The sequence below is a fragment of the Agelaius phoeniceus genome, chromosome 1 (genome assembly GCF_051311805.1).
Source record: "Agelaius phoeniceus isolate bAgePho1 chromosome 1, bAgePho1.hap1, whole genome shotgun sequence".
NCBI lineage: Eukaryota > Metazoa > Chordata > Aves > Passeriformes > Icteridae > Agelaius > Agelaius phoeniceus.
Genome location: NC_135265.1, coordinates 33,126,039 through 33,152,015, shown reverse-complemented (window position 1 = coordinate 33,152,015; position 25,977 = coordinate 33,126,039). Strand labels below are relative to the sequence as shown.

The 25,977-nt window shown below is 38.0% G+C and overlaps 1 protein-coding gene across 3 annotated transcripts; it reads left to right on the top strand.

The window, feature by feature from the left end:
• On the top strand, window positions 1–24,239 carry TRA2A (transformer 2 alpha homolog). Of its 3 annotated transcripts, none has more exons than XM_054652315.2 (8): window positions 1–257; window positions 9,177–9,310; window positions 10,851–11,010; window positions 13,424–13,612; window positions 21,661–21,776; window positions 22,210–22,317; window positions 23,016–23,083; window positions 23,258–24,239. In XM_054652315.2, the coding sequence occupies exons 1-8, from the start codon at window positions 222–224 to the stop codon at window positions 23,266–23,268; spliced, it is 822 nt and encodes a 273-aa protein (XP_054508290.1). In that variant the 5' UTR covers window positions 1–221; the 3' UTR covers window positions 23,269–24,239. The 3 variants fall into 3 exon arrangements, with proteins under 3 accessions (XP_054508290.1, XP_054508128.1, XP_054508207.1); XM_054652153.2 differs by having other exon boundaries at window positions 7–257; window positions 10,845–11,010; XM_054652232.2 differs by having other exon boundaries at window positions 10–257; window positions 10,845–11,010; window positions 22,213–22,317.
• The last annotated feature ends 1,738 nt before the right edge of the window (window positions 24,240–25,977 follow it).

The window sequence follows — 25,977 nt, the reverse complement described above, 5'->3', positions numbered from 1 at the left end:
GCGGCCCCGCCCCGAGCGCGGTGCCGGGCGCAGACGGAGCGGCCGCGGCGGCGCCATTTTGCGGCGGTGCGGGAGGCGCGGGCGGGAGGTGGCTGTGGTGGTAGTGCTGGTAATAGCGGCAATAGCGGTAACGGTGGCGATAACAGCGGCCGTGGGTGTTGTTGCTAATCGGGACTAGCGTCCCCCTTTCGCCCCAGCCCCTTGGCCAGGACTCTGCCGACATGAGCGACGTGGAGGAGAACAACTTCGAGGGGAGGGTGAGTGGCCTCCCCTGCGCGGGCCGTGTCGCGGGGGGGATCGGACCCGGGGGCGGTGGGTGGCGGCACTCGGCGTCCTCGGGCCTAGCGGGGGTGGGGGCAGCGCAGCTTGGCTCTAAAATGGCTCCTTCGGGCGCCCGAGGCTTGCCTGGGCCGTGGGTGACGGCCCGCGTCCCTCTCTGCTGCCCGCGTCTCTCCTCACACGCTCCCTGCTCCCATCGCCCCGGCGGGCTGCGGGCGCCGGGTCCCGGTGCTGCGGGCCGGCCCCTGCCCAGCCAGCGCAGGCTGATCCTGTGCAGACAGTGCTGCTGGAGCCCCGGGGTTCCTCCACGCTGCTCTGTTCCCATCCCGCGGTCCCGAGCCGCCTGGTTGCCGCCGGGCCTGGGGGTCGCTGTCCTGCCCGTTCCCGCGCCCCCGGCCGGGCCGCCGAGGCCTCCTCCCGCCCGAAAGAGGAGGGACCCCGCGCGCGTCCTTTTGTGCGAGGTGAGCGGTATCTCCTGGCTCGGGAGCTGCCTCGGGCCGGGCCCCCTCCCGCCACTGGGGAGGCCCGGCCGTCGTTATTAAACCATTGAAAGTCATCGATCGTGAAGCTGAAGGCTTCGAACGAGCTGCTGTGGCTTTGTAACCTCGTTAGGCCTATGTCTTCCCTCTGATGGCTGCGGGTTTTCATGTACACGTGTGACAGGTCCCTACCATTTTCAGTGTTTTTGTGGTTTTGTTTTTTGGGTTTTTTTAAGTGATGATCGAGCAGGAATTAGAAGCTGCTTGAAACAGGAACGAAATGTCTGCTCCTCCATCACAATTTACTTTTTTTTTTTTTAATTTTGCAGAGGTTTTCTTTTTGTTTGTTCTTTTGAGAGATTCTTTAGAAGAACACCTGAGCATCCTCTTGGTAACTCTCTCTGATGATCCAGTGACAGCAGCCTTGCAGTTACATATATAGCTACTGTCTGGGGAAACAAGCAATAAAATCTTGAAAGAACGGCATTACCTTCCACAAATTATTTTTGCATTACTATTGTTGCCATTTTTGTGGTGATTAAAAAAAAATCCATAGGCTGCAAGTTCTTTACCCAGCTATGCAATAACTGCTGCTGCTTCCTCGGTGAGGTAAACAAAACCTTGCCTTGTGTTGATTGCTTGGACAAAAGGTGGCTGTGTAGCTAAGCAGTATTGGGGTAAATAAACAGATCTTTGAAGGGGTAACAGCTAAGTTTCAGAAACTTGAGCAGTGAGCGTGCTTGGTTTTTTTTTTTTCTCTTTTTCAAGATGATGGTAATCTCCCATTTTACAGTCAAGATTTGTATCTTTAAGGATTATTTTCTTGTCTGTATTCCCAGTGTGGGTTATTGTTAGGGAAGAAATTGTGTTAGGTTAATTGTCAGAACATCGGTATTGGGCTCTTTGATGGGACTGTTGTTTTTGTTACAAAGCTATGATAGCTCTGTACTTTCAGCATTTCTGCACATCACCTCCTCCCAGATGTAGAATTAAAATGTTTTGAGAGAACATGAAGTCTGAAAAGTCCTACAGTAGCAGTTTCTGTGACTTCTGCTTATCAGTTTTTGGGCTGTTTGTTTTTTTTTTTTTTTTTTTTTTTGTGATGGAAAATTTACCTGTTGGCAAGAACTGCTGACTGTGTTGAGTCTTCATTTGGAAAACTTCGTTTGTTTTTGCTCCCTACACTGAAAATTCTCAATCAGTAAGGCATAACTGAGCGTAATGGCAGGTACTTGATTGATTTCTAGTTGGGAGTTTTGTAGTTCTACTGAAGAACTTTTGTAAGCCTTTTTATTTTTTTTTCTTCAGTAATACTGCTTTGTTGTGATGGTACTAACATTCTTGAAATAAGGAATTCTATTTCAGAGTAATGCTTTATTTTTCGTTTCCATTGGAAGTGCTCACAGGCATAAAATTAAGCACATATAACTTTGAGGCTGTAATGTTTAGTCTGCTATTCCCAACTCTGTCAGACACTGAATGTCCTGATGCTTCAGTTTGCTACATCCAGGCACTGAGCACTGAGAGCAAAGCAGAAGTTTTCATTGAGAGAAAGAACTGCAGAAACTGGAAGAAAGTTTGTAAAGAACCTGTTTTCATGGAATTTGGCACGAATAAGAATTCTGAGTACCCTTTCAATTCTTCCACCCCCTGTCAGTTTAAGTGCTAATTAGTGTGATGAGCTTTTAAAAACTGAATGCCGAAAGAGTAAGGCTGTTTTAAGTTTAGTTTAAGGTCTTTTATATTTCATCTGTGTATATGGATGTTGTCCCAAAAGCACTTCAGTGAAAGTTGAGTATTAGCAGAATTGTTTTAAATGCTAATTTTATCGACAGTAAGATACTGTATGTGCTTTGCCTCTAATTTATGATTTTAAATTCATATTAACTTATCTGAATAGGCTATTAATAGTTATGGAAATACCTTTCAATGAAATTGCTTAGTTTGCACTCTTTAAAACTTCCATTTCTAAAGTATTGTGTGTGAAATCATTGTAGAGCTTTTCCTTCTTGAACTCACTCCTTTATTGACTTTTTTTTAAGTTCATATTTATCAAATATGCTCAGACTAATCAACATCTGCTCTGGTTTTGTGTCATTTTGTTTCAACTTGTTTCAAGCAAATTCAACTTTGTTTCAAGCAAGTTCTTTATTAAGAATGTGGCTGGTTGAACAGAAGAAAACCCCCTCCTCAAGAAAGGTGATTTAATAGAAAGAAATTTACAGAGGAATTAAAAATACAGTGGACGTGCTAGAGCTAAGTTTGTGGACATTAGGAATTAAAAAAATTTTAAATTGTATTTCTTATCCAGTGACTTGGCTTTGGAAACATCAAAGTATTTTATCACCATTGAATGTTTTTTGTAAACAGATTAGACAAATGAGGCTTTTTTAATCTTTTATTTCTGTCAGATGGCAGGCAACTCTTACTTCCTTTCATATTTTTGTTATTTTTTATTATTTTTTATTAATTTTTGTTATTTTATTATTTTTTATTTGGTGTTCAATCCTTGATGCAACTTTAGATGTTTCCCAGAGCACTGAACAGAAGGGAGTCTGAACAAACCTGCACTTCAGTAGCACCACTTGAAACTTTGATCAGTTGTTTCTGTTGAGCTTCTGGTAACATTTAATTTCTGTAGTCTTAACAGTTTAGTAGTTTTCTACCAGTATATTCTACCAGTGTTGTTTGTCTAAATAGGCAAAACCTTTTATCAGAACAAAGGTAAAATTCCATTTTACAACTCTGTATTGATTGTCTTCATTCTAATGGTCCTGCTGTATGCAGTATCTTATAGTAGAATAAATAGTATAATCTAATAAAACACTTCAAGAAATGCAGGATTTTGCACGTGACCCATCCTGTTGAAGGGAATATGCAAATTTCATAGGTACACAAGTGGCTTTTGGGTTAGTTTAGCTGTGAAAGTGCCTTATGTTTGCTTCATAAAGTTTGGATGCAAAATACTTAGATACCTATGTGGAATTACCGAACTGATCAACTTTGAGATTATTTCTTTGGCAAAAAAAAACCCCAAGGGCTTGCTTAGCTATTGTATTACACCTCTCCTGCAGTGGCAGTCTGCCACCTCTATGGAAAGGCAGGAATGTTGCTTCCCACACCTTTTCAAACACAAGCACAATGGACTGCTAATGCAGGGGTTCTGCATTCCCTTGGAGAGTGCTGTGATCACCCTGCAGTGTCTAATGACAATGTGTGAGAGCTTTTCTTCTGGAAGTCTGATTTTTAATTTTTATTGTTTTAATCAAGCTTAATAAATTTTGCATTGTTCTGGACCTTGCCAGCTGGGAAAACTGCTCCTTTTGAACACGTTCTTTTTGCTGTCTTCCGTGTCTGGTAGAGGAATGACTACAGAACCCTCCCTGAAGAGGTGATTTTCAAGCCTCAGTGAGAAGATGAGCTTGTAATTTCAAAAAGTTTATTGCTGAAGCCTTTTCTTTCTTTTCATACGTGGGATCATTGCAAAATACATAAAGTTTGCTTATGTTAGTAACTTTTAAAATATCCATGTCTTCTAGGTAACAACTTAAAAGATGCTTTTTATACAGAAGCTTATTATGTGTACTATTGTCATAGTCATAGAAGATCAGCTAATTAAGGGATCCATTTTTTTAGTATAGTGACAGATCACAGTATGAAGCAAAAAGGATTTAACTTCTCTTTTGAGCTTCAAGGAAGGTTGGTAGATTCCTGCCAAAATATAATCTTGTCCTCATAAATGAGATGTCAATAGCTTAACAGTTTTATCCGGTGTATGTGGGCTGCTGCTAAATTCATGTTTCTTTTTTGACTGCTTATATTTTTTTGTCCCCTTTTAATAGAGTTTGACTGCATTTATTTTTTTAGTTTGGGTAGGAGTTTTTAACAAGATTTTTTGGAAATGGTATTGCTTGACCACTTGTCCTGTCTTTTTTTTTCACTCCAGGTCAAATGAATTTCACCTGATATTTCTGTGGGATTTAATATTTTGGGGTTTTTTTTCATTTCCCATGCTTTGCTATAGAAAGCTTAGTTTAAACTTAGGTCATGATTTTTAGTTAGCATCTCACTCTAAATTTTGATAGCCTTTCAGTCATACTCTGAAATTGTAAGGTGAGAGTTAGGGTAAGGCATGACAAGTTCAGGACAGAAGAGTAGTGTGAAAGAACATGTGATTGTTTTGTTTGGTTGGTTTGATAAAGGTGTTGGTTGGTTGGTTGGTCACTTGTTTGTTTTGTTTGTTGTGGATCCCCCCCCCATGTTCTTTATCATACCTTCTTTTGTTGGGTGGAAAATGGAAAGAAAACTTCTTCAAGACTTCTGTAATTCTCTGCATAAAAGCGTTTAAATGCTTTTAAAACAGTAATTGCATTGGAAAGTAGGATTTCTTTTGAAAAATGCAAGGGATTTAAGTGGTAGATAGAACTTTTTGATCAGTTAAACAGTTTTATCATTATGGATGAAGTACGTGGACTGACTGATGCCTGGCTCAGATGGATCATCTAAAGCTGTTGGTAGTTGCTCAGTGTCTGGGTTTGTATGATCATGGAGTAGTGAGGGTGGAGGAGAAATCCTTTCTATGTCACTTTGGTTTGTTACTTCTGGGAATGAAGGAAGGTAACAAGGATTAAAAATACTCCTCAGTACTTTCTTTACGTGCTTCTAGCTGTGTATTTTATCCAGAGAATCAGTAACTGAATCTGCAATTTTTTTTTTTATTTTTGTGTTTGTCTACAATTTTGGCTCCAAGTTCCAATTCTTGGTGAATCATTAGTCCCATTTCCTGGTGTGTATTTGAGGAAACCACTACATCTTACTCTGAGGAAGCACACTGTTACAACTGAGTTCGGTTTTTTGTAATTACTTTTTGCAGGGGGGAGGGTGTTTGGGTTTTTTTGTGTGGGTGGGTTTTTTGGTGTTTTGGGGAGAGATGTTTCCTGGAAAAGTGTTATTGGCAGATGCAGGGTTTATTTTGAAAGGGAAGTCTGATCTGAAGAATATGATGAAGTTCTGTTTCTTTTCCTGCAGACTCTAGTGGCAGCAAATTTAGATAGTTTGACATGGGGATAGTGAATTATCTGCCTACAAGTTTGCAAGGGTGAAAGTAGTGACTGGACAGCTGCATAACGAAGCCCAAGGCATTAAGATAGGTACTGTCTGTAGGAGGCTGGTGGGATGAGGAGCTGAGTTTACACTGAGTCTCATCTGTGGCCCTTGAATGACTAAGGATCTTTAGAACAGAAAGATAAGAAAGTGGTGCTGACGATCCAAAGTGCAATTTTAGTCTTTTCTCTCCTACACAATATTTAGTTTCTGTGGTAATAACAGAGCTAAGATGAGAATGCATAGGCTGCTTTAAGACTGGTACAAAATTGAGGTATTTTAGTGCATTAGGGTAATAGAGTTGTCTGCTTTCTTATGTTAAAGATGACATACTAAGAGCGTTGAGTACTTTTGTCATATGTATTGCAGAATGGATATAAGTGGTTCATGAAGAACAATTGGGTTGGTCTGTGATGTAGACTAATATACAGCTTGCTAATTGTTTAATTATAGTGGTAAGTAGAGAAGAAAAATTCTTTAAAATCTCTCTTTGTGATTCCTCGAAGCTCTGAATCCCTTAATCCCTGCCTGTAGTTTTGCTGATATAAATATTACTAGGCACTTTCTCAGAATCATCCTTAAGTCCTTAAACTTTTGCAGGTTATTGTGATTCTCTTAGTCTCCTTTAGAAGCATTGTAGGAGTTGTAACTAGGTGAACTATGTTGCATTAGAAGATGAGATGTAATTGCTTCCCAGTGACAGTGTGCAACTGCTATCAGGTAATGTCTCTTCAGCTGCAGCTTATATCCACAGTTACTTGGTTGAGGAAGTTCAAAATCTCTGAGAATTTACATGGTTCCCTCTGTCATTGCAGATTTCAAGTTGTATATTTGTGAATACAGCCCATAAGGGTTTTAAATAGATACTTCCAAAAGGCCTTAACCTATATGAAATTATGTAATATTTGCTTTTGTCAACTTTATATAGATTTGGTGTCATAGCTGATATTATTAAAGACTCTGTGGGTGGTATTGTAAGATGCTTCAGTTGAATAGCTAAGAACACTAAGCTGACTTGAGCAATTGTGTCCATGGTACTTTTGGCACCTCCCAGCACTTCTAGATTGTGCAGGATCCGGGGATGGGATGGGGGTTGCCTTTGTTCAAGTTTCCAGAGTTCTCGTTCAAGAATTGATCTTTCAGATGTAAAAAGTATGGAAAATGCAGTATCCTTATGAAGGAGGGTGAATTCTTTGTCTTTTTTTATTGAAGGGTGTTTTCTAAATCTGATGTAACTTTGAATGTTTTTCCTTATTACTGATCATTTTTACTAGGGAGAAAAATACAAATAGTTCCCAGAGAAATTGGCAGTTGTTGCAAGTGATGAGTTATAAAGAGAAGAATTTAAGAGGCTGTCAGACATTGAAGAGTACAAAGAGGCGAGGTGATAAAAAGATAATATTAGTGGTTATAAGAGAAATTTTTGTTTATTGCAAACAGTGAATTCCAAATGTTAAGCTACCAAATTTGGTAATATTTAAAGGCATGTACATAATTTATTTCAGTGAAGTCCTGTCGTTAGCTCAGTACATAGCCATCTTCATAAGGGTTATATGGTCCACTGTTCACAGCCAAGCTTTGAATTTGGCCTTCATTATTAAAGTTTGGCAGGCCTATCATCCTAGTAGGTGACATTCTCCATGAGTCCTTTGTCCTTTTTATTGAGGTAAAGGGGAGTGATAGTGTGGCTGCAATAGTTGTTAGTAAGGAGCTTCTCAGGTTCTATTTCTGGTGAATTTACTGTCTGGAAATACGAAGACAGCATCTTTGATAAAGAACTCCAGCCCAAGGTAGTGAAGAATTTTAACTGCAAAAGAAACTGCAAATCTGGACATAGGTAGAGTAAGAAAGAGAAAAAATTGTGAAGACAGTCAGATGGAGAAATCATGCAAATAAACATGAAATGTAACACCCGTGGGAGGGGATCTTGGTATGCATTTTTCATTAAGTATTTTGTGAAGTTACAAATGTATATAGCATACTGTTCTGTAGGGGTTTTTATAGCTAAGCTCCCTAGAAATGCTGTGCACTATAAAATGTGAGGAAATCCTAACCTGCTCTTTGTTTGCTTGTTTTCCTAGTTTTTCTCTTGTGTGCCTTACCATGCAAGAAAAAAACCCCTCCTGTTTTTACTTCTATTGCATTGCTTTAACTATACGGTTCTACATCTTAGTTTATATGGATTATATAAGGAAAACAGGATAACAATGAGGAAGAAAAAGTAGGAAGAATAATAATTTATGTTGCTTATACCTATATGCATGTATTTTGTGAGTAAGTATGTGCATAGATAGGTTTTGACTGGAAATCTTTGGCCATTCTGTTGAATTGAATGTCTTAGTAATCTGTAGGAGTATAATTTGGGATATTTAATACTGAGAAGCACATAGTTATTATTTTAGGGGGGGGAATCACTGATATCAACACTTCAATATATTTGTGCTAATTAGTTTTTAGTGTATCTATGTGTCTTAGAAAAAAAATCTCAGAGGGGAGGAGGGTAGCTTTGCAAATACAGTAAAACACTGAGAACTCAGTAAGCTTATTGTTAGAACATAGACACTTATACAGTTTTAAAGATAATTTTTTTAAAAAGTTGTTTTATAAAATAGTTTCTTGCACTTTACCTGCTGGCTTTTCAATTTGGTAGATAACATCTGAACTCCAGCAGAGTTTTATAATCCCCACGTGCTTAAATATACTAAATGTTCTTTTTCCATTAAGGTTAATGTTCGTGAAGAAATTGAAGAGTTTTTTCCAAGAATGTGGAAGATAAATCAAGATAAAAGAAGGCTAATGAAAAGTATTAAAGATCAGAAAATTAAAATTGAATGGGGGAAAAAATTGAACAGAAGATTGGTCAGATAGAAGCACTTGAATATTTTTTTAAGGCTATAATGAATTGTTTGAATTGGGGAAGAATACACGAAGTATGAAAAATGAAAAACTCAATGAAGAATGAAGAAAAGTAGAAAGCAAGAGTGAAGTAGAATTAAAAGAATCTGGAAGAATGAATGGGTCCTAGGTTAAGTAAATGTATGGTTTATGTTCCAGTGTCTGTATGATCAAGTTGTAGATGAATTTGCATGATTACTTAGTTAATAGAGAATTGGTGATCTGGTTCAAGCAGGGACCTATTTGAGGCAAGCATACAATATTAACAGTGGGTTAGCAAAACGAAATTTGTTTTGGAGGGTATTGCCTAACCATTTGTTTTTCAGGAGCAATCAATATAATAGAATTACTGTACTGTAAATGTTAGGAGTTAGGCATTTACACAACCAATACCATTTTTAATACTGTCTTTTTTGTTAGGAGTCTCGCTCCCAGTCAAAATCTCCAGCTGGGAGTCCTGCTCGTGTAAAATCAGAGAGCAGGTCAGGATCTCGCAGTCCATCGAGGGCTTCCAAACATTCTGAATCGCACTCTAGGTCAAGATCAAAATCAAGGTATGTTCACAAAGTTATGCATGTCAGCTCAGTGTTACTGCTGTTATTTTGGTAGGTTGGTGAAGTTTCTTTTCCCCTGTTGTAGAAAATACGAACTCTTTGGGATGTATTAACAGGGATATGTTAATTTGCCTGTTTGTGCTCATACAAGTGGATAAAGTTGGAAATTGATTTCATGGGTACGAATAGAGAAAATACTATAATTATAAGTAATCATGTAGAAATCACAGCTGAAATATGTAGGTTTCTCTCTTCCAGAAGGTAGAGAATGGATTGCATTTCAATTTTGTGAAGCTGTTTCCTTCTCCTGAAATTGTTTATGGGGGAGTTCTTGTGTAGACCTGTCCTTTAGGGGGCAAAAAAAAAGTTAAGTGACACCTGACACCTACTCTTTTTACTCTTACATAAAAAGAGTAAGCTGTCTAACTGTTGGAAATACTGGAAAACAGTGTTTGTGAATGTTCTTGACATTCTTTCATTGGAGTCTTTAAAAATATAATCAAAAACTATGTCTTAATTTGTGTGTGGTCTTAATTTATGAGAGTTTTAAGATTTAAATTCATTTTTCAATGCTGCACGTGTCTTCTCTGTCCTTCTCTACCCCAAGTATGGATGTGTGGAGGTAAAGCTTTATAGCTTTCAGGTCTGATGGAGCTTGCATGGATCAGAAGAGAAATGTCTTAGGCTTTTTTCTCTAAATATGCCATAAATATTACCTGGTTTATACTACCTATCTTCTCTATTCCCTTTTAGCAACATATTGATGAAAATGGGGAGAGCTACTGAATCTTTCTTTAACAACCACGAGAGAAACCAGAAAACAGCATTTGTAGGACTAGAGGGGAAAGAGGAATAGTCTTACATTGTCTCTCCTTCCCAGTTCTTGGGAGAGATCAGTAATACATCTTCTCTATTTATACACTTTATGCCAGAGCAACTGAAAGAGTTGCTGTGCTCTGAATTGCCAAAGTTCAACTAATGTTACAGTTTCTCTTCTTGCAGTGTTTAGCCAGGTGATTACCTACCTTATTATCAGCAAGACATTTGCAAAGTGTTTGAGGATTAGAGCAGGTGTTTGGGGTTTGCTTTTTTTTTGGTCTGGAATAATTTTCATGCCTAGACAAACTTTACTTGTAGATATTGCAGCAGTGTGGTCCTGCCAGGTATTTCAATTTTTCAGTCAAAACAGTACTTTACAGTGTGGCATATCTAATTTCTGTGCCACTATGCAGTTGTTAGTTAGATAAGCAGCCAAGCTGATGTAAGTTTAAACTCTGAAATTCCTGAAAGCTGTTGTGAATATAATCCTCAGTGTATGCCAGAATTACTCTCAAAGAGTTAAAAATGGTGCTACTGAGCAGGTTATTAGAGATCCATGCAATCTTTAGGTGTGCAAGGTAGAAAAAGCTTAATGGGTTTAATATTGTAGACACCATCTAAAAAAAGATTTTTCTCTAGAAAATGTACTGTTTAGAGTTCAATAAATGATGGCCAAATGCATTTGCCCTGACTGAAGGCTTTCTCTTTGTCGAAGATCCAGGTCCAGAAGACATTCGCACAGACGTTACACTCGTTCCAGATCCCATTCTCATTCCCATAGGAGACGCTCTCGAAGCAGATCATACACACCAGAATACCGTCGGCGCAGGAGCCGCAGTCATTCGCCAATGTCCAACAGGAGAAGGCACACTGGCAGCAGAGTATGTCATGTTCAAAAAGGCTGAGTATCGACAAAACAATTGCTGCTTGCATCAGTGTAGTCCACGTTACCTGCAGGCTGAGTTTGACCTGCTGGTTTGTCACTGGAGGATGCAGGGATTGGATGGTAGTGGGGGTTATGTGTGGAGCAATCTCTGTCCTTACAGCTGAGCGCTTACTTCTTGGGCCTGCAACTAACTGGCAGGGAAGTTGTAGAATTTAATTGAAAAACATTCTATTGCAAGTCAGTATGTGCAGGTAGGGTGACATTTGGCTTCAGTCAGCTCTAGAAGTTGAGCTGTTCTGATTCTTTTCTTTGGTTGTTAAAAAAGTATATAACCTTTACAAAAATGAGACCACATCTGTGTATGCTGGCAACCTGAAAGTATTGATAAGATTGACATAGGGATCCATAGAAGGAAATTCCCAAGTGTTTATTTGCTTATAGAGCATATGTTGATTGCCTGTGATTTTAGGCTTCTGATTGTTTCATTTGATTTACCTTGAAGTAATGCCTTGTGTTATTAGGTAATAAGTAAATCTTTATAGTAGACTAGAAAAATTTACATTTGTGGAAAGGAGGCACAGTAAGTCTTTCAAAATATAGATGAGACGTGTTTCTGTATGAGCAGGAGGAAGTATAGCTACACCAACCAAAATCTAAAATACTAATCCTGTCATTCTGAGATTTCTCCTTGTGTCATTCTTTGTAACAGCAGAATGGTTGGGATTGAAAATTGGAAAGCAATTTTGCCACTTCTTTTCTTGTAGAGAGAGCTTGCATACTGGGTTGATGGGAGGCGGTACAAAAACCGAATACAGAAGTTGCCCTTTAGTCCTCCACAATCAGTTTAGGCCTTCCAGTGGTGATGTAGTTGTCACTTGGCACTTAGGGTCTGCAGACTGATCTCAGTATTCTCTTGCCTTGGAAAAATTCATGGGGTTTAAGTGTGAGAGGGGTGTTAAAAACATGCAAGAAGTATGGATGTGGGGAGGAATTTACCTGAACAATTAATTAAATGACAGATTTCATTATACTTACAGGATTTTAGTAATAAAATTAGTATAGTTGCCAGTGCCATTGAAATATGGAGTAAAAAATACATATCTTGATGTGCATAATTAAAACTTTGGAGTTACAAACGGCCAGGTCTTGTGCTCTTTAGCTATAGTGTGGAATTGCAGAATATTCACATCTTAAAACAGAAGTTTGAACTTTGACAAATGGAAAGAAAGGAACTTCACATATATGAATAGTGCAGGCATCTTATTTTCACAATAGGTTCCTGAGCAAATGTGCTGAAAAAAATATGACAGAAGATCTAAACCTTTTCAGTCTTTGAATCAGGCTGAAAAGCAGGCACTGAGGCATAAATTATAATTCATAGATGACTTACTGAAATACAACTTTCAGTTGTGTCAGCTTCCAGTTGTTATTTTGGCAGAAACAATAAATCTCTGTGCTTGTTGCTGGTGTTTTAAATTGCTGCATCTAGTAGTACAGGTGCCAGACACCTAACTGAAAAACTGAAAAAGATTTTGATCAAAATAATCTTACAGAGGATTTGGCGTTAGATACAAATTCTCTGGCATGTAAAGAAATTTTGAACCTAAAAGAGAACTTGTACCTTGTACTAGTACATATTTGACTTTGTCTAGATGAAGTGAAATTTTTTTAAGTATCCCACATCATGATAGGGAGTGAAGAGTTTTGTGCTAAAGAAATATGCATGCTTTTGGATTACAGTTTCACAGAACTGGCCTTCAACACTTGTTGCTCTCTAGATGAAAGAATCAGGTGCCTTTCATCCAGTTTACAAGTGGAAAGATTTAACTTACAAGTGTAAATATTGACTTTCAGTATATTGGGTAGGAAATGCTGAGGTGGAGGAAGTTTCAGTAGGAGCTAGATTATAGTTCAGTTGCCTGTGCTTAGGAGCTCAAGTGCTCACATGTATTGTGGGCAGCTGGAGGCAGCGTGCACTCCTAGTGCCTGTGATGACCATGCAAAAGGGCTGAAGGTGGGAGTTCAGGCTGGCCGACCTGTCTGCAGCACAGATTTGTGTGTGGTGTCTGCCCCTTGGTAGTTTAAATATTAAATACTAATAACATGGGTTCCTCTTGTTCTGTAGCTTTTCTGTATATCAGAATGATAAATTTTATTAACTGTTTTTTACCAACATGAGAAACTTGTCTTGGTCTTTTTTCTAAAATTAAAACCATTGAAAGTAGTTGCTTTTTGAAACCATCTTACAATTAGAATGATAACTGTTAATGTGTTAAACTGTGTATTACCTGTTTAGTTTTCTTCAGATTAAATTTTTTATAATTGATAATTTTTGATATAAGAATATTCAAATTTTAATAATTTTTTAGAAACAAAAACTAATTGGAGTTGAACATTTGTGTTACCAGGCTAATCCAGATCCTAATACCTGTCTTGGAGTGTTTGGTCTCAGTTTGTACACTACTGAGAGAGATTTACGTGAAGTCTTCTCCCGTTACGGACCTCTGACTGGTGTCAATGTGGTTTATGATCAGCGGACTGGACGATCAAGAGGATTTGCTTTTGTTTATTTTGAGAGAATTGATGACTCTAAAGAGGTAAATGCATGCTTTGATACTTTTTTCAGGTGTGCTCTTTATGCATTATCTTCATTAACTGTCTGTAAAAAAAGACAACAAGTTTTTGAGTGTGTATTCACTAGCAGATTCTCACACTGAGATTAATTTTAAATGCTTTGTTCAAGCGATGTGGCAGTTCTAAACAAATGAAGCATTTGAGTTCAGGGGCATGGGCAGATATTGAGCATAAGCTGTCTGTATTAAATCACCAATGAGCTCTGGACTTTGATTTTAATCCGTTACTTCAAAATGCAAATAAATCTTTAAGGCTTCTATATCTAAAGTATTTTTGAGACATTTTGGAAGTTAAAGTTTTAAGTTGTTTTCTAAATGAAAATTCTGGTGATTCCTTGTGTATTTTCTCCTTTTAGGCATTTGAAAAACAGTGGGGTTTGTCTTGATTTGTACCAAGCTTGGTCAATTGCTTTCCTTGTTGTTTAACAGATAGCTGTTAATAGCTAGACTGAGTTGTTAGTATAATAGATCTGTAAGGAAAGAATTAAAGAATATGAACAGCAGCCTGTGTTATGATCCACCACAATTTACATTAAGTTTTTTTTACCCTTATAATGATACCATGAAGTTTACCACGTTTACTGAAATTTGTAGATAAAGTTGCTATTAAAAGTAAAGACACCCTCTAAAAACTACTTTAAGTCTGTGTTGTGTGCATCTCTTTCTTTGGGACAGACTTCATCTTGTTTATGGATTAATAGGTTTGGGCAGATGTGCTGTTTGATTCTGTGTGCATTTGCCAGGTTTTATTTATAAGGAGATACTAAATACGACTCCTCTCTTTATAGATCATTTAGTATTGAAGGCAGGGAGGATGACTGCTCTGGAACCTATCAGAAGCTGAAAAATAAGAATGCTGCTGCTACTTGATGATATTTAAATGAAAAAAAAACTTGTATTTGGATTACTTGATTGAACTAAGTTCTTGTGTTTGACTTCTGGTATGATCCAGAATCAGTTTATGGGAAGAGTAGTCTTGTAGATTTATATATGTGTGCTTGTTGCAAGTTATAGAGGTAAGTAAAAGGACACAAAACTTCCTTTAGTGTCCCTTCTATATTCTCCTGCAGTCTCAATTGGAGAGGTTGGTGGAGAGGTTGGTAGAGAGATTAATGGGATGGATAGCTGTATATCCATCTGTCTTTAATGGCCTGCTCTGTTCTAACTTCTAGACTTGTATTTCTTTGCACACTGAATTTGTTGGGATTTTGAAAAAGTGGCTGTTTTGTAAAACATCTTGCATCTGAAATATTTGCACAGTATTCCTTGGCACATCCATGTACCAGTCTTGTCTGCTGGTACAGCTTTTTTTCTCTTTCTTTTTTTTTTTTTTTTAAAGCTTCATATGTCCTTAGAGGTAGGTTTTTTCCCTGGTTGCCACGGGCAATGGTCATGCGTGGTACCATGCGTTTCTTAAAATGTTCTGTGTAGATAGCATGAAGTAATTTGTTTAGCACAAAGCTGTTTTGGCAGATGCTATGAAGCTGGAATGCAAAGGAAAACAATAAGAGATGTTACTTCCATTCAGAAATACAGAAGTAAAGATTAGGGCCTTAAGCAGGTACCAAAATAATTTGGAATGTAATTAAACCCATTTTTCTTTTCTCCAACGGGTTGGTGCCTGAAAAGGGGGAAAGGATGCAAACTCTCCCAACACCTGGAATTTAAATAACTGAAATATTTTGGCAAGAAGGACAGAAGCAAAACTTGTTTATTTGACTTAGTTCATGAGCCTTGAGGACAGATTTGAAGATGGCAATAAGTGGCAGCTGGTGTAGAAAAAGGGAAGATATATAAATGTAGGTACATACAGACATATAGCTAGATAGCTGTAGGTGTGAAATTTTGCAGCAGGCCCTGTAGAAGAACACTGAAAGAAATGTAGCATTCTGTGTTTGGAAGATATGCATACTCAACTTTCCAGACTAAAAGCAATGGCACTTGAATTACTTCTGTTCTGAATAACTAACTCCTCTTAATAATAATTTTAAAAACTCCAACCAACCAAAAACCATAACCAGAATCCCAAACCTTCAACATCCAAAACATCTAAATAAAGAGATTATATATTGAACTAAATTACAACCCCATATAAAGATAGATGGATTAAATGAGAGTAGAACTCTAGGGAAAAAGTTGGATTTTTCATAGTCTCTACTATTGCCCTTCGGGAAGGCTAGCATAGGGAAGCTTCTCAGCAGACCTGCTCTGAAATACAGGTAATACTAAAATTTTACATCAAATTAATTGTGAGTAGTTATGTTTAAGCTTTCACAACTTAATTACTGTCAGTTGTGCATGGATTCTCGTGCAGCTAAAAATCCCTCAGGATCTTTGTCATCCTACCACGTTTACAAACTGGATCAGTTATTGAACTAGTTAGTGTTGCTGTGAGTCGTGATTCTGAAACCAAGTTATGCAGTGGCCATATGGTGGTAAAGACATTTTAAGTTGTCAACTAGATCAATGTTTTGGAACTCCAAAGACAATGTAAAATAGCATTTCTTAAAGGTGATACTTCTCAGTGTCCTAAAAATACAGAAGGGACGGTTTTAAAGTGTATTTTTACCTAAACAGTTTTAAAATTTCAGAATTTCAGATTATCAGGCCATAACAGCCTTGTTGTTAGCTGTTCATGAGCATCTTGGTTATAAAGAGGAACAGTAGCTTAGCTTTTGATAACTACTACACAGAGAAACTGCCAAAGCATCACAGTAGCTTTAGACATTCCACTACAACAGGACTGAGAAGTTTTCAAAGCATGTCTCCAGTCCAGGAGATTTCTTGTAGAATATGTTCTATTCTGTTTGAAACTCTGCCAAGGTTAAGATGAAACTTCATGATCAGACAGAAGGTTCCTTTTCCATCAGATGTCTTTTATTGCAGTGGTATAGTGTTTGCAAAATAACACTCAACTGGATTTAGGTTTTGATCCATATTGAAGGTGCTCGTGGACACTGTCTTTAGTTCAAAGTGTGATAGCAGACAGTAAATGTCAAGGACTGATGGATGTCTAGGAAACAACTGATGAATGTCTAATGATTGTATGGGAACCTGAGGATTTGCTGTGCCAATGTTCTTGTCTGTCAGCTTGTTCAAAGCCTGTTTGAAAAGCTGTCATTATGTGCCTGTTTTTAGAATGGGTATATAGTGGGTTTAATTTATTGTAAAGTTATTTTATTTCAAGAAGTTTTTGTTTTTTAAAAAATATTTGGTATTACTTTTTTGCCTTAGGTGGTGCAGCGTCTTGTCTTGGCCACCCTTTTCCAAGTCCTCAGAATGTGCAAGTCCTTTGCGTGTGCAACAGGCAAAGGGCAATATCTGTAAACATCTGTTCAAGACTTGTTTCTCACACTCTCTTACGTAGTCTTCAGTATTGGCAACACTGGCATGCAGCCAGTGTTGTAATATTGTTTTGCAATGTTTTCACTAAATTATAGAGGATATTTATCTGCCCATCACATAAGGACTTTTCTCCTGTGTTTAAGAGGATTACTAACTTCTGTGTACTAGGATGAGAAAAAAATTAGGTTGATGGAGGAGGAATTGTGTCAGGGTCTTAACAGTAAGTTGAGAAAATCATGAGTGAAAAGTGCTGGCTGTTCTAGGGACGTGGTTCTTACTACAGTTACCAGGGATGTCATATGCTGCTAAACCAGCTTTTCAGTAGCTCAGACTGTGAAGTGTTAGTTGTTTAAACTGAGGCTACTATGAATGTACTGTCTGTAGGAGGAACTCATCTAAGAAGCATCAGCTACAGCAGCTGTTGGCAATATGGAATTTTCTAATGCTAGTTAGATGTTCTTCAAAAAGTTTTGAGCATCTTTCCAGAACCATTTTCTGAAGTGCTGTTCATTAACAATCAACACAAATCAGTAACATCTTTCAGTTGCCAAAAACCAGAATAATAATGGAGTTTATCAGTTCAACTTGAAAAACATAAAATGTGTGATGCAAGCAGACTAGCTTAGAACCAATGTTATTGAACAAAACTCACATGAGTTGTTGAAGAAATGGTTTAAGTATTGTTCATGGTATCAAAAACAACCCTTCATATACCAGAAAAGAGCACTAGAAGGTATCAGATGTTTGGAATTACAAGTTACAGACTTCTGGAGACTCTGAAATACCATGAAGTTGCTAATACTTGAAGCTCTAAAGTATGCTTTAAAGATAATACATTGAATCCATCAATGCTGAAGCTCATAATTTTATATGTTTAAAAGTTATCATTGAAATCTCAAACTAGAGAATGTAAATTGAATGTTGTTTGAAAGTGAAATGGACACTTGGATTGAACTTGGTGGACTGCAGCAAGTGTAAAAAGATAAGTTTCTTTGTTAATTCCATCAGGTTTTTTTTTCCAGAATTTTTTTCAGTTGTTCTCAGTAAATCCAGAACTGAATGAGTAATCAATTACTGGAGGGGGGAATCTAATCCATTGTGTCTTTCATCCCTTGCTGTAGCTGTGATGGAGTGGAGATGATTTTTTTTCAGTGTCATTAAATGCAGTAGACAAGAACTTCGAGTAAAAAACAGACAAAGAAACCCCCAAAATGACAGCGAGGAAAAGAAAAGGCAGTACCTTGTGTACTTATTTTTAAGTTGTGAGAACGTATTTTCAAAATAAGTCACAATATAAACTGCTTGTGTTTGACTATTTAAGCATATTCAGTCTGTATGTTGTTAACTTTTTAGTGATTGAAAGTTATTGAAATAGTTATCCAGACTGGAAGTCTTTAATTTTTTTTAGTGAATTCTTGATTAACTAATACCAGCCACCCATGTAAGTTTTGCGCATTTAATTAAAAGTTGTGTTTCCAAACTTGTTTTACTCTATCTACCTAATTGGTCATACATGTAGAAAACATTATATATTGCATTAAATATCAAATGACTTTGAAATCTTTCTTAAATTTATTGCTTTCTGACTTTTTTGAGCCACTGGAGATGATACTGTAGTTCTGGAACTGCTCATTTGGTCAAACTAACACCTTATAGATAATCAGTTTTCTTATTATGGATAGTCTGCTGAAGGTTTAAAATTCCAAAACTTTAAAAATGTGATCCAAGATTAAACCTATGCCATTCCCAGTCCTAGTTCTGTGTTCTGACTGCAGACATACAGGTGTATATTCTAGCCTACAAAAATCAAGTTTTTCATAGAATTTGCTACTAGAATTTTTATTATATGTTTATAGGAATGCTGTGTTCTTGCTTACTGTCCTCTTGCAAAAGGCATGCAAGTCTTTTAATGACATTCAGATATTTGGAAAATAATCTAGGTTGTAATAAAAATAGATTGTTGACTGTTTAAAGACTCCTAAGAGGGTATTGTGTGTCTTAAAAACCAATATTATTTGATTTTTTTCTTTTTAAAGTTTCATTTCATCATCTTAACCAGTATTTGAGAATTTATTAAACAGCATTTGAGAATCTGGCATTTTTAGAGAGAATATGCAATTTTTTCTCTTTGACACTGAAATATTCTCAAGACGCAGTCATGCACACTCAAAACCATAGAGAAAAGGAAAGTGAAATCTGTTTTGAATATGACTGGCAGTAAGAAAATTTTGTGAAACCCAAAACTTTTTTGTACACTACTTTAACTTTCAATAAAGCACAGAAGTGGCAGTGATTAGGATCACTTAGATATTTTTACAGCCTTCATACAAAATAAATACTGTTGTATCAGTTACATGAACACAGTTTTTCAGAGAGGGCTTTTTGTCATCCTCCAGCAGTCCTTGCCTAATAATGTCAGCGTAAGTACTTCACTTCAGAGACCTGAGGTGTGCAGTTAAGAGTGGTGCAGAGAATCTTCTCTTTAGAAGCAATTTCCAGTTGCTAATTACTGAATATGAGTGATCCATACTATTAATTGTAGGTTTTGGCTTTCCTGTTTGAGGATGCAGTCAGCACTATAAGAGGCTTTATTGTTTTTGTCTATCTATTAAAGATTTTCTCTATTTAAAAAAATTTTAATTGGCAATTATTGCTGAGAACTGTAAAAGGAAAATGTTTTAATATTTGGTAGGACATTAGAAATTATGGCCAGGGTGTTGGGAGTTCTGTGCAGTCTGGTAACCATGATCTTTATACACTGAAATGTAACACATTTCCTGGTATTTCTAAAACAAACAGCCAGCTCTCAAAATTAATTCTTCATTTCTCTTGCTGGTATGTTGGTCTTCTTTATACTGCTCCCTCTGTCAAAGAATTCTTCCTCTGGAAGAGGTGTTTGTTGGCTTAACTAAATAAGACAAATATGCCAGATGTTCTGGATTTGAGGTGGCTTCTTGTCAGCTAAGCTTATTATTCTGGAAATTGTTAACTGGGCTTGAAAATGCCATGCTGCAGAAAATTTCTTACAATTTAACTTGCTGCATTTCCAGAAAGATGTGTTTCATCACGAAGGTAATTTTTCAGCCAGATATTTGCAGCCTTCATTGTTAGGCTTGTGCACACATACTTTCCTAGGATGCACGCACAGATTTATTTTCATTTATATCATCCTTGTGGGAAAAAAAACTGTTAAGGCTAGAAGACTAAAGCTGAGGAATGTGTTTTAGTCACAAAATATACCTGAGTGTATATTGAAAGACTTGAAATGCTCTTTGCTGTGCCTTGCAGTTGGCTAAATGTAGTTAGTTTTGTACGGGAACACAAATCACTAGGTGGCGATATAGTATGGACACAAACAGCATTACTAAAATACAAACTCTCTCTCAATAAATACATCATTGATCATCAGTCACCTCCAGTTTGGACACAGCAGTTAAATCATATGGATATCAGATTTCTGTATCTCCTTTACAATTTGTATGTAAGTTCAGTGAGGCTCTTGTTAGAGTTGAGATTTTTGAATAAATGTTTCATTATTAAAAAGAAGAAAAAAGTTCTCTGTTTAGAGCCACCTTCATGTTTTGAGGTTGTGTCTTGTTTTTTGTAGATAAAAAAAATAGCAAAGTGGTTATGTTCTTTAACTCAAGATTGTAACAGTGTCTCTTCTCCAGACGTGAAAAATTAAAATAATGTGTATTGGACTAAGTGCTATGCTTAGTGTTGAGAAGTAAGTGGTGTGTATTGGTATTTCAGGAATTCTATAGCAGATAACAAAAGCTATTAAAATTCAAAAAGCAAATTTTAAAAAAATCCTTTCAAGTCCATCATTAGCTTTTAAAATTAATTGTTGTGGATTTGTTGGGGTTTTGGTTTTTAGGTTATTTTTGCATGGATATAAGTCTCAAAAGTTCACTGTGCTCCTTTGAATAACTTACTTTGATGGTTTGAGTTTGTGAAAGGCCATTGTATTGATTCTCAGAGTGGAGGAGCTGGGGCTGGAACACCCAGCGAGTGCGTGCAGGGGCTGCGGGCAGTTCTGAAGGCACGGGCGTCTGAGCGCAGAGCCTTGTGTGTATCACTTAAGCGAGCTGCTATTGTGAGAGGGAGTGGGGAGGAAGGTTGTAATTAGGTATCCATGTAGGCTGAACCCGCCATTTTACTAAGCTCTGCTGAAGTAGGTCCTTGTAAGGGAGATGGCAGGAGGCTGGGAGAGCATGAAATGGCAGCCGACGAGCAGTAATCCGGCCATATGCACCCTACAGGAAGCCACTGTTTTGCACAGCTTTTGAATCCGCCCGTCCCCTCTGGGGCAGAGGCGGCGGTAGGAAAGATGCAGCTTTCAGAAAAAAGCTGGTTTGGCTTTCAGTTTGCCTTTCACATGGGTAGAAGATAAAGTCTAGGGAGAGTGACTGTGTTAGTGGTTAGCCTGTGCTCCCTTAAGAAGGATTGAGAGTCGCATTAGTTCGGCCCCCCAGTGTAGTCCTGTAACACCACCAGCACACAGGCATGGGGACAAGAGATGAGCCAGTCGCCACAGTGGGGCACTAGTAACCAGTCTAAACAAGACAAGTTCCGGGCTTGTTTTTCTGCTGGAAAATAATGTGTTTGTACATAGCCTTCCATAGTAGGTTGCAGATGTCACATCCCTGTTCTTGTCTCTCCTGCAGGCAATGGAGCATGCAAATGGAATGGAGCTGGATGGCAGGAGGATTCGAGTGGATTATTCAATCACCAAAAGAGCACATACACCCACCCCAGGCATCTACATGGGCAGGCCAACACAGTGAGTTCAGTGGATTTAAACTGAAGGCTAGATTCTGGTTGAAGAAATTACTAACATACACTCTCAAATCCTACTGTTGTTTATTGTATCTTGATTTGTAGAAATATTGAAGGATCTGTTAATAAAAAATAATATCCAGCATGATCAATTAATGTATCCTTAGCCTGCTGAAATTCTAAAGTGCCCATTTGCCTTTGATTTTGATGGGAATTAGCATCAAATCCTTCGTTTTTCTGGGAGATTTGGAACGTGTTTTTATTTTACTACTTTGTCTGTATATTTTTGTGATACAGTCTTAAGTGTCTGATTTACTACAAGACCACTTAAAAAATATTTTAAATAATTTATATTTATCTCTCTAATAATTTAACTCAAGATGAAGACTAGATATATGAAGGGGGTTTTGTTTTTGTTTTTTCTTTTCCCCTAATAGCAGTGGAGGAGGTGGTGGCGGTGGAGCGGGTCGTCGTCGGGACTCATACTATGATAGGGGGTATGACAGAGGGTACGACAGATATGAAGAATATGACTACAGATACAGGTACCTTATCTTTATTTCATTTCTGTAACAGTGGATTTGTTGGAAAGTTAGATGACAAAACATACTCAGTTTGTAGCAATATTCTGCATACATGTCTGTTATGTGTTAGAGCCTCATTCCCTTAGGTTTTATGGGACTGAAGTAGTCAGAATCTTCAGTGTTTATGTAATTTGGTTTTACTGTTGGGTGAGGGGTTAATTTTGCTGTGCTAAGGAGGTGTAGAGCATGTATCCCAGGAATTGAGTGGACAGATAAAAAGGGAACTGATTTTTCTATGCTGTATATAGAACCAGGGACAGCTGATACACACTGCTGTTTAAAAAGGGATTATTTGTAGATGGGATTTTTAATGCTTGACATTTCATAACCATCTTGCTGTTTTGAAAGTTATCTGGTTTCAGAGAATGTTGTTCAACAAGAATTGTAGGCATCTGGAAAAGCACTTTATGTGTTTGTAATGCTAGCGAGAGTTTATTAAATTCTTTGTCTGGGAATATCCTAGAGTTTAAACACATCAAATAGAGAAATATAAAAGCATTTGTTAAATAACCATAAGTCACAGCCAAATAAAGCAGAAATCATTCATGCAGGCCAAGTCTTTCAGTGCTAAGGAAGTGGTTCTGTTCTGTAGAAGTGATGTGAATAAGGCTCCTTTCATAATGGATGTTGTTTGGTTTCTTTTTTAATTTCCTTTAAAGGAGACGATCACCATCGCCTTATTATAGTCGATACCGATCGCGATCAAGATCCCGTTCCTATAGTCCAAGTAAGTAAATACAAGTGAATAAACAAGATCTGGATGTTTTTTGTTATATGAATTGATCAATGGGAATTCTGAATGTGAAAGCAAAAAAAGCTGGGCACAGTTAAGTTGAGATAATGTGTACAGTTAGTTTATGATTGTGTAATTAGTAATTGTGTCATCTTTTGTTTTTTCCAGGGCGCTACTGAAGATCAGAAGAGTTACAGTTGAGGACTTGATTTTTAAATACAAAGTTCAGATCTTTAGCTTCCCTACTGCTTTCCCTTCCATCTTCCCTTTCTTGTCCTCCTTCCAGCTCTTTCACAAGTCTTTGGTTCATTTAGAATATACATATTTTCAGTTGAAGTATTCCTATTTTCCACCCCTTCTTATTGTAATACTCTTAAATATTGTAATTGTTGTAGTTTTTGTGTAGTAAAACATCTTGAGCAAAAAGATAGAAAACCCCAAAGTGCTGATACATTTTGGAAGTCATTCCTATTTTATTTCTAAAACAGTTGGACTCCTGACTAATCAGAAGAGAGCATTGATATTTTTAAAGCTTGCATGTCATATGTAGTATACACACTCAGATACTTTAACATAAACCTGCATTTCCAAGTAACTTGTTAATCTTTCTGTTAAAATGTTTACCTATTACTTTGATAAACAAGTAATGACTTTTGAGTCTTTTCTGTAATGATAAATTTGCTTAGATAGTCATGAACCAGAGGATTTTTAATTTTTTTTTTTTTGTCAAGTAGTTGCTTTGAAAGTAGACTATTTGAGCTAGATCAGAGTTTGGTATTTGACTGACTGGGAGAATAGATCCTTGTACACTCAAAATTAAGGCTGTGTGTTTTATAGAAAAAAGTTTCTGGATTGCTACACAGTGGATAACAGTTGAAATTAAAATTGTTAAATTCCTGGGGTCTTTGTGGTACTTCATTGAATATTTCCTTTTAATTGGTGCAAGAGAAAAATATTTATTGAACATAGCAATTAGTTATATAATTTGCTGTTCATGAAAGAAAAAATGGCCAACTTTTTGGTATTGAAATAATGATGGAGCAAGTTTTGTTTCCAGTCCTTTTTGAACCTTTGGAAGTATGGATGGAAAAACCTACAGCTATGTGTAAACCTTTTTTTTCCCCCCAATAAAAGTTAAGTCCACTGATAATGTGGTTTCTTGTCTCTCATTCTGCGTCTTGTATCACTTTGGAAGGTAGATTAAACAGTACTTGATACTGGGGTGTAGTTGATAAAGTCAGCTTTTACCTGTCTTTTCAGGAGCCTTGTCTTCCCTGAGAATCAGTATGTGGTTATTTGGGATGGCTAACCTGGATGGGTAGTCCAGCTTTCTCTTGTGCCATCCTTGTCACTTGCTGGAGTTGTGGTGAGATGGTGGAATAAAAGAAACCCTGTTGACTTTGTTTAGTTTTCTGGCAAGTGGCTGGTTGAATGTTGATATTGCCACAGCAAAAGGAATACAACCACAAAGCCCTTGCAGCAAATTTTCATCCTGATTGTCAGGGAAGGCCATCAAAAGAGTTTATCATGATTTGAAGAGGGTAAGTCTATGAAATGTAATTGCATTAGCTGTTTCTGTGTTGGTGCCAGGAACTATTAACAAGTAGTTAAAAGAAACACCAGCACACATCTTTAAAGTTTGTTAGAATATGCCAGAAAAATTGGTGACAAAACAAGTTCTAACTGGTTATTGCTCAATACCTTTGAATCCATGATGTCTTACCATAAATTTCAGTTGGAAATTCTTAGTAAATTGAAAGCAGAGTGGCTGAAACACTGAAGCCAAATCTTTCAACTCTGATGAATTAACCTGTATTAATTGGTGATCCAGGCAAATTAGGAAATGTTAAGAAAATTTTTCTTTGTAAACCAAAGTCCCAACATCTCAAGAACTATTGGTATATTTAATTTTGGTTTTGTTCTTCCAAAACATGGAAAGCAGTGTGCAGAAACAGTGAGTTGTCCAGTGTGACACCCAGGCACAAGGACTGCAAGGAGGATCCAGGGAGCTTACAGGCCTATTGGTCTGACCTTGGTGCCCAGGATGGTTGTGGAGCAGCTATCTTGAGTGCCATCACACATACAGGACAACTGAGGGATCAGGCCCTGCAGGCATGGGTTTAGGAAAGGCAAGTCCCGCCTGACTAACCTGATCTCATCCTATGACCCAGTGACCCGCTGAGTGGGAGAGGGAAAGGCTGTGGATCTTGTCTACCTGGACTGCAGCAAGGCCTTTGATAGATACTGTCTCCCATGGCATATGGCATTCTCCTGGAAAAGCTGGTAGTCCTATGGTTTGGACTGGTGCACTCTTCACTGAATAAAAAAACAGTCTGGGTATCTGGCCCCAGAGGGTGGAGGGGAATGGTGCCACATCCAGCTATTGGCCAGTCTCAAGAGGTTCTCCAGGGCCACTCCTTTCCATATCTTCATCAGTGATTTGGATGATGGCAAAATCGGTGGGAGCACTGATCTGCAGGAGGAGGGTAGGAAGGTTCTGCAGGGGGATCTGGACAGGCTGGATCAATGGGCTGAGGTTCAGTAAGCTTAAGTGTCAAGTCCTGCAGTTGGGTCACAGCAGCCCCAGACAGTGCTACAGGCTGGGGGCAGAGTGGCTGGAAAGCTGCCCGGCAGAAAAGGACCTGGGGATGCTGGTCCACAAGCTGGCTGAGAGTGAGCCAGGAGTGAGCCCAGGTGGCCAAGAAGGCCAGCAGCAGCCTGGCTTGGATCAAGGACAGTGTGGCCAGCAAGATTTACCAGTGATTGATCTGCTCTACTCAGCACTGGAGAGCCACACCTCAAATCTTGCGTCCAGTTTTGGGCTTGTGACTTCAAGAAAGACATTGAGGTGCTGGAGTGTGTTCAGAGAAGGGCAACAGAGCAGGGGA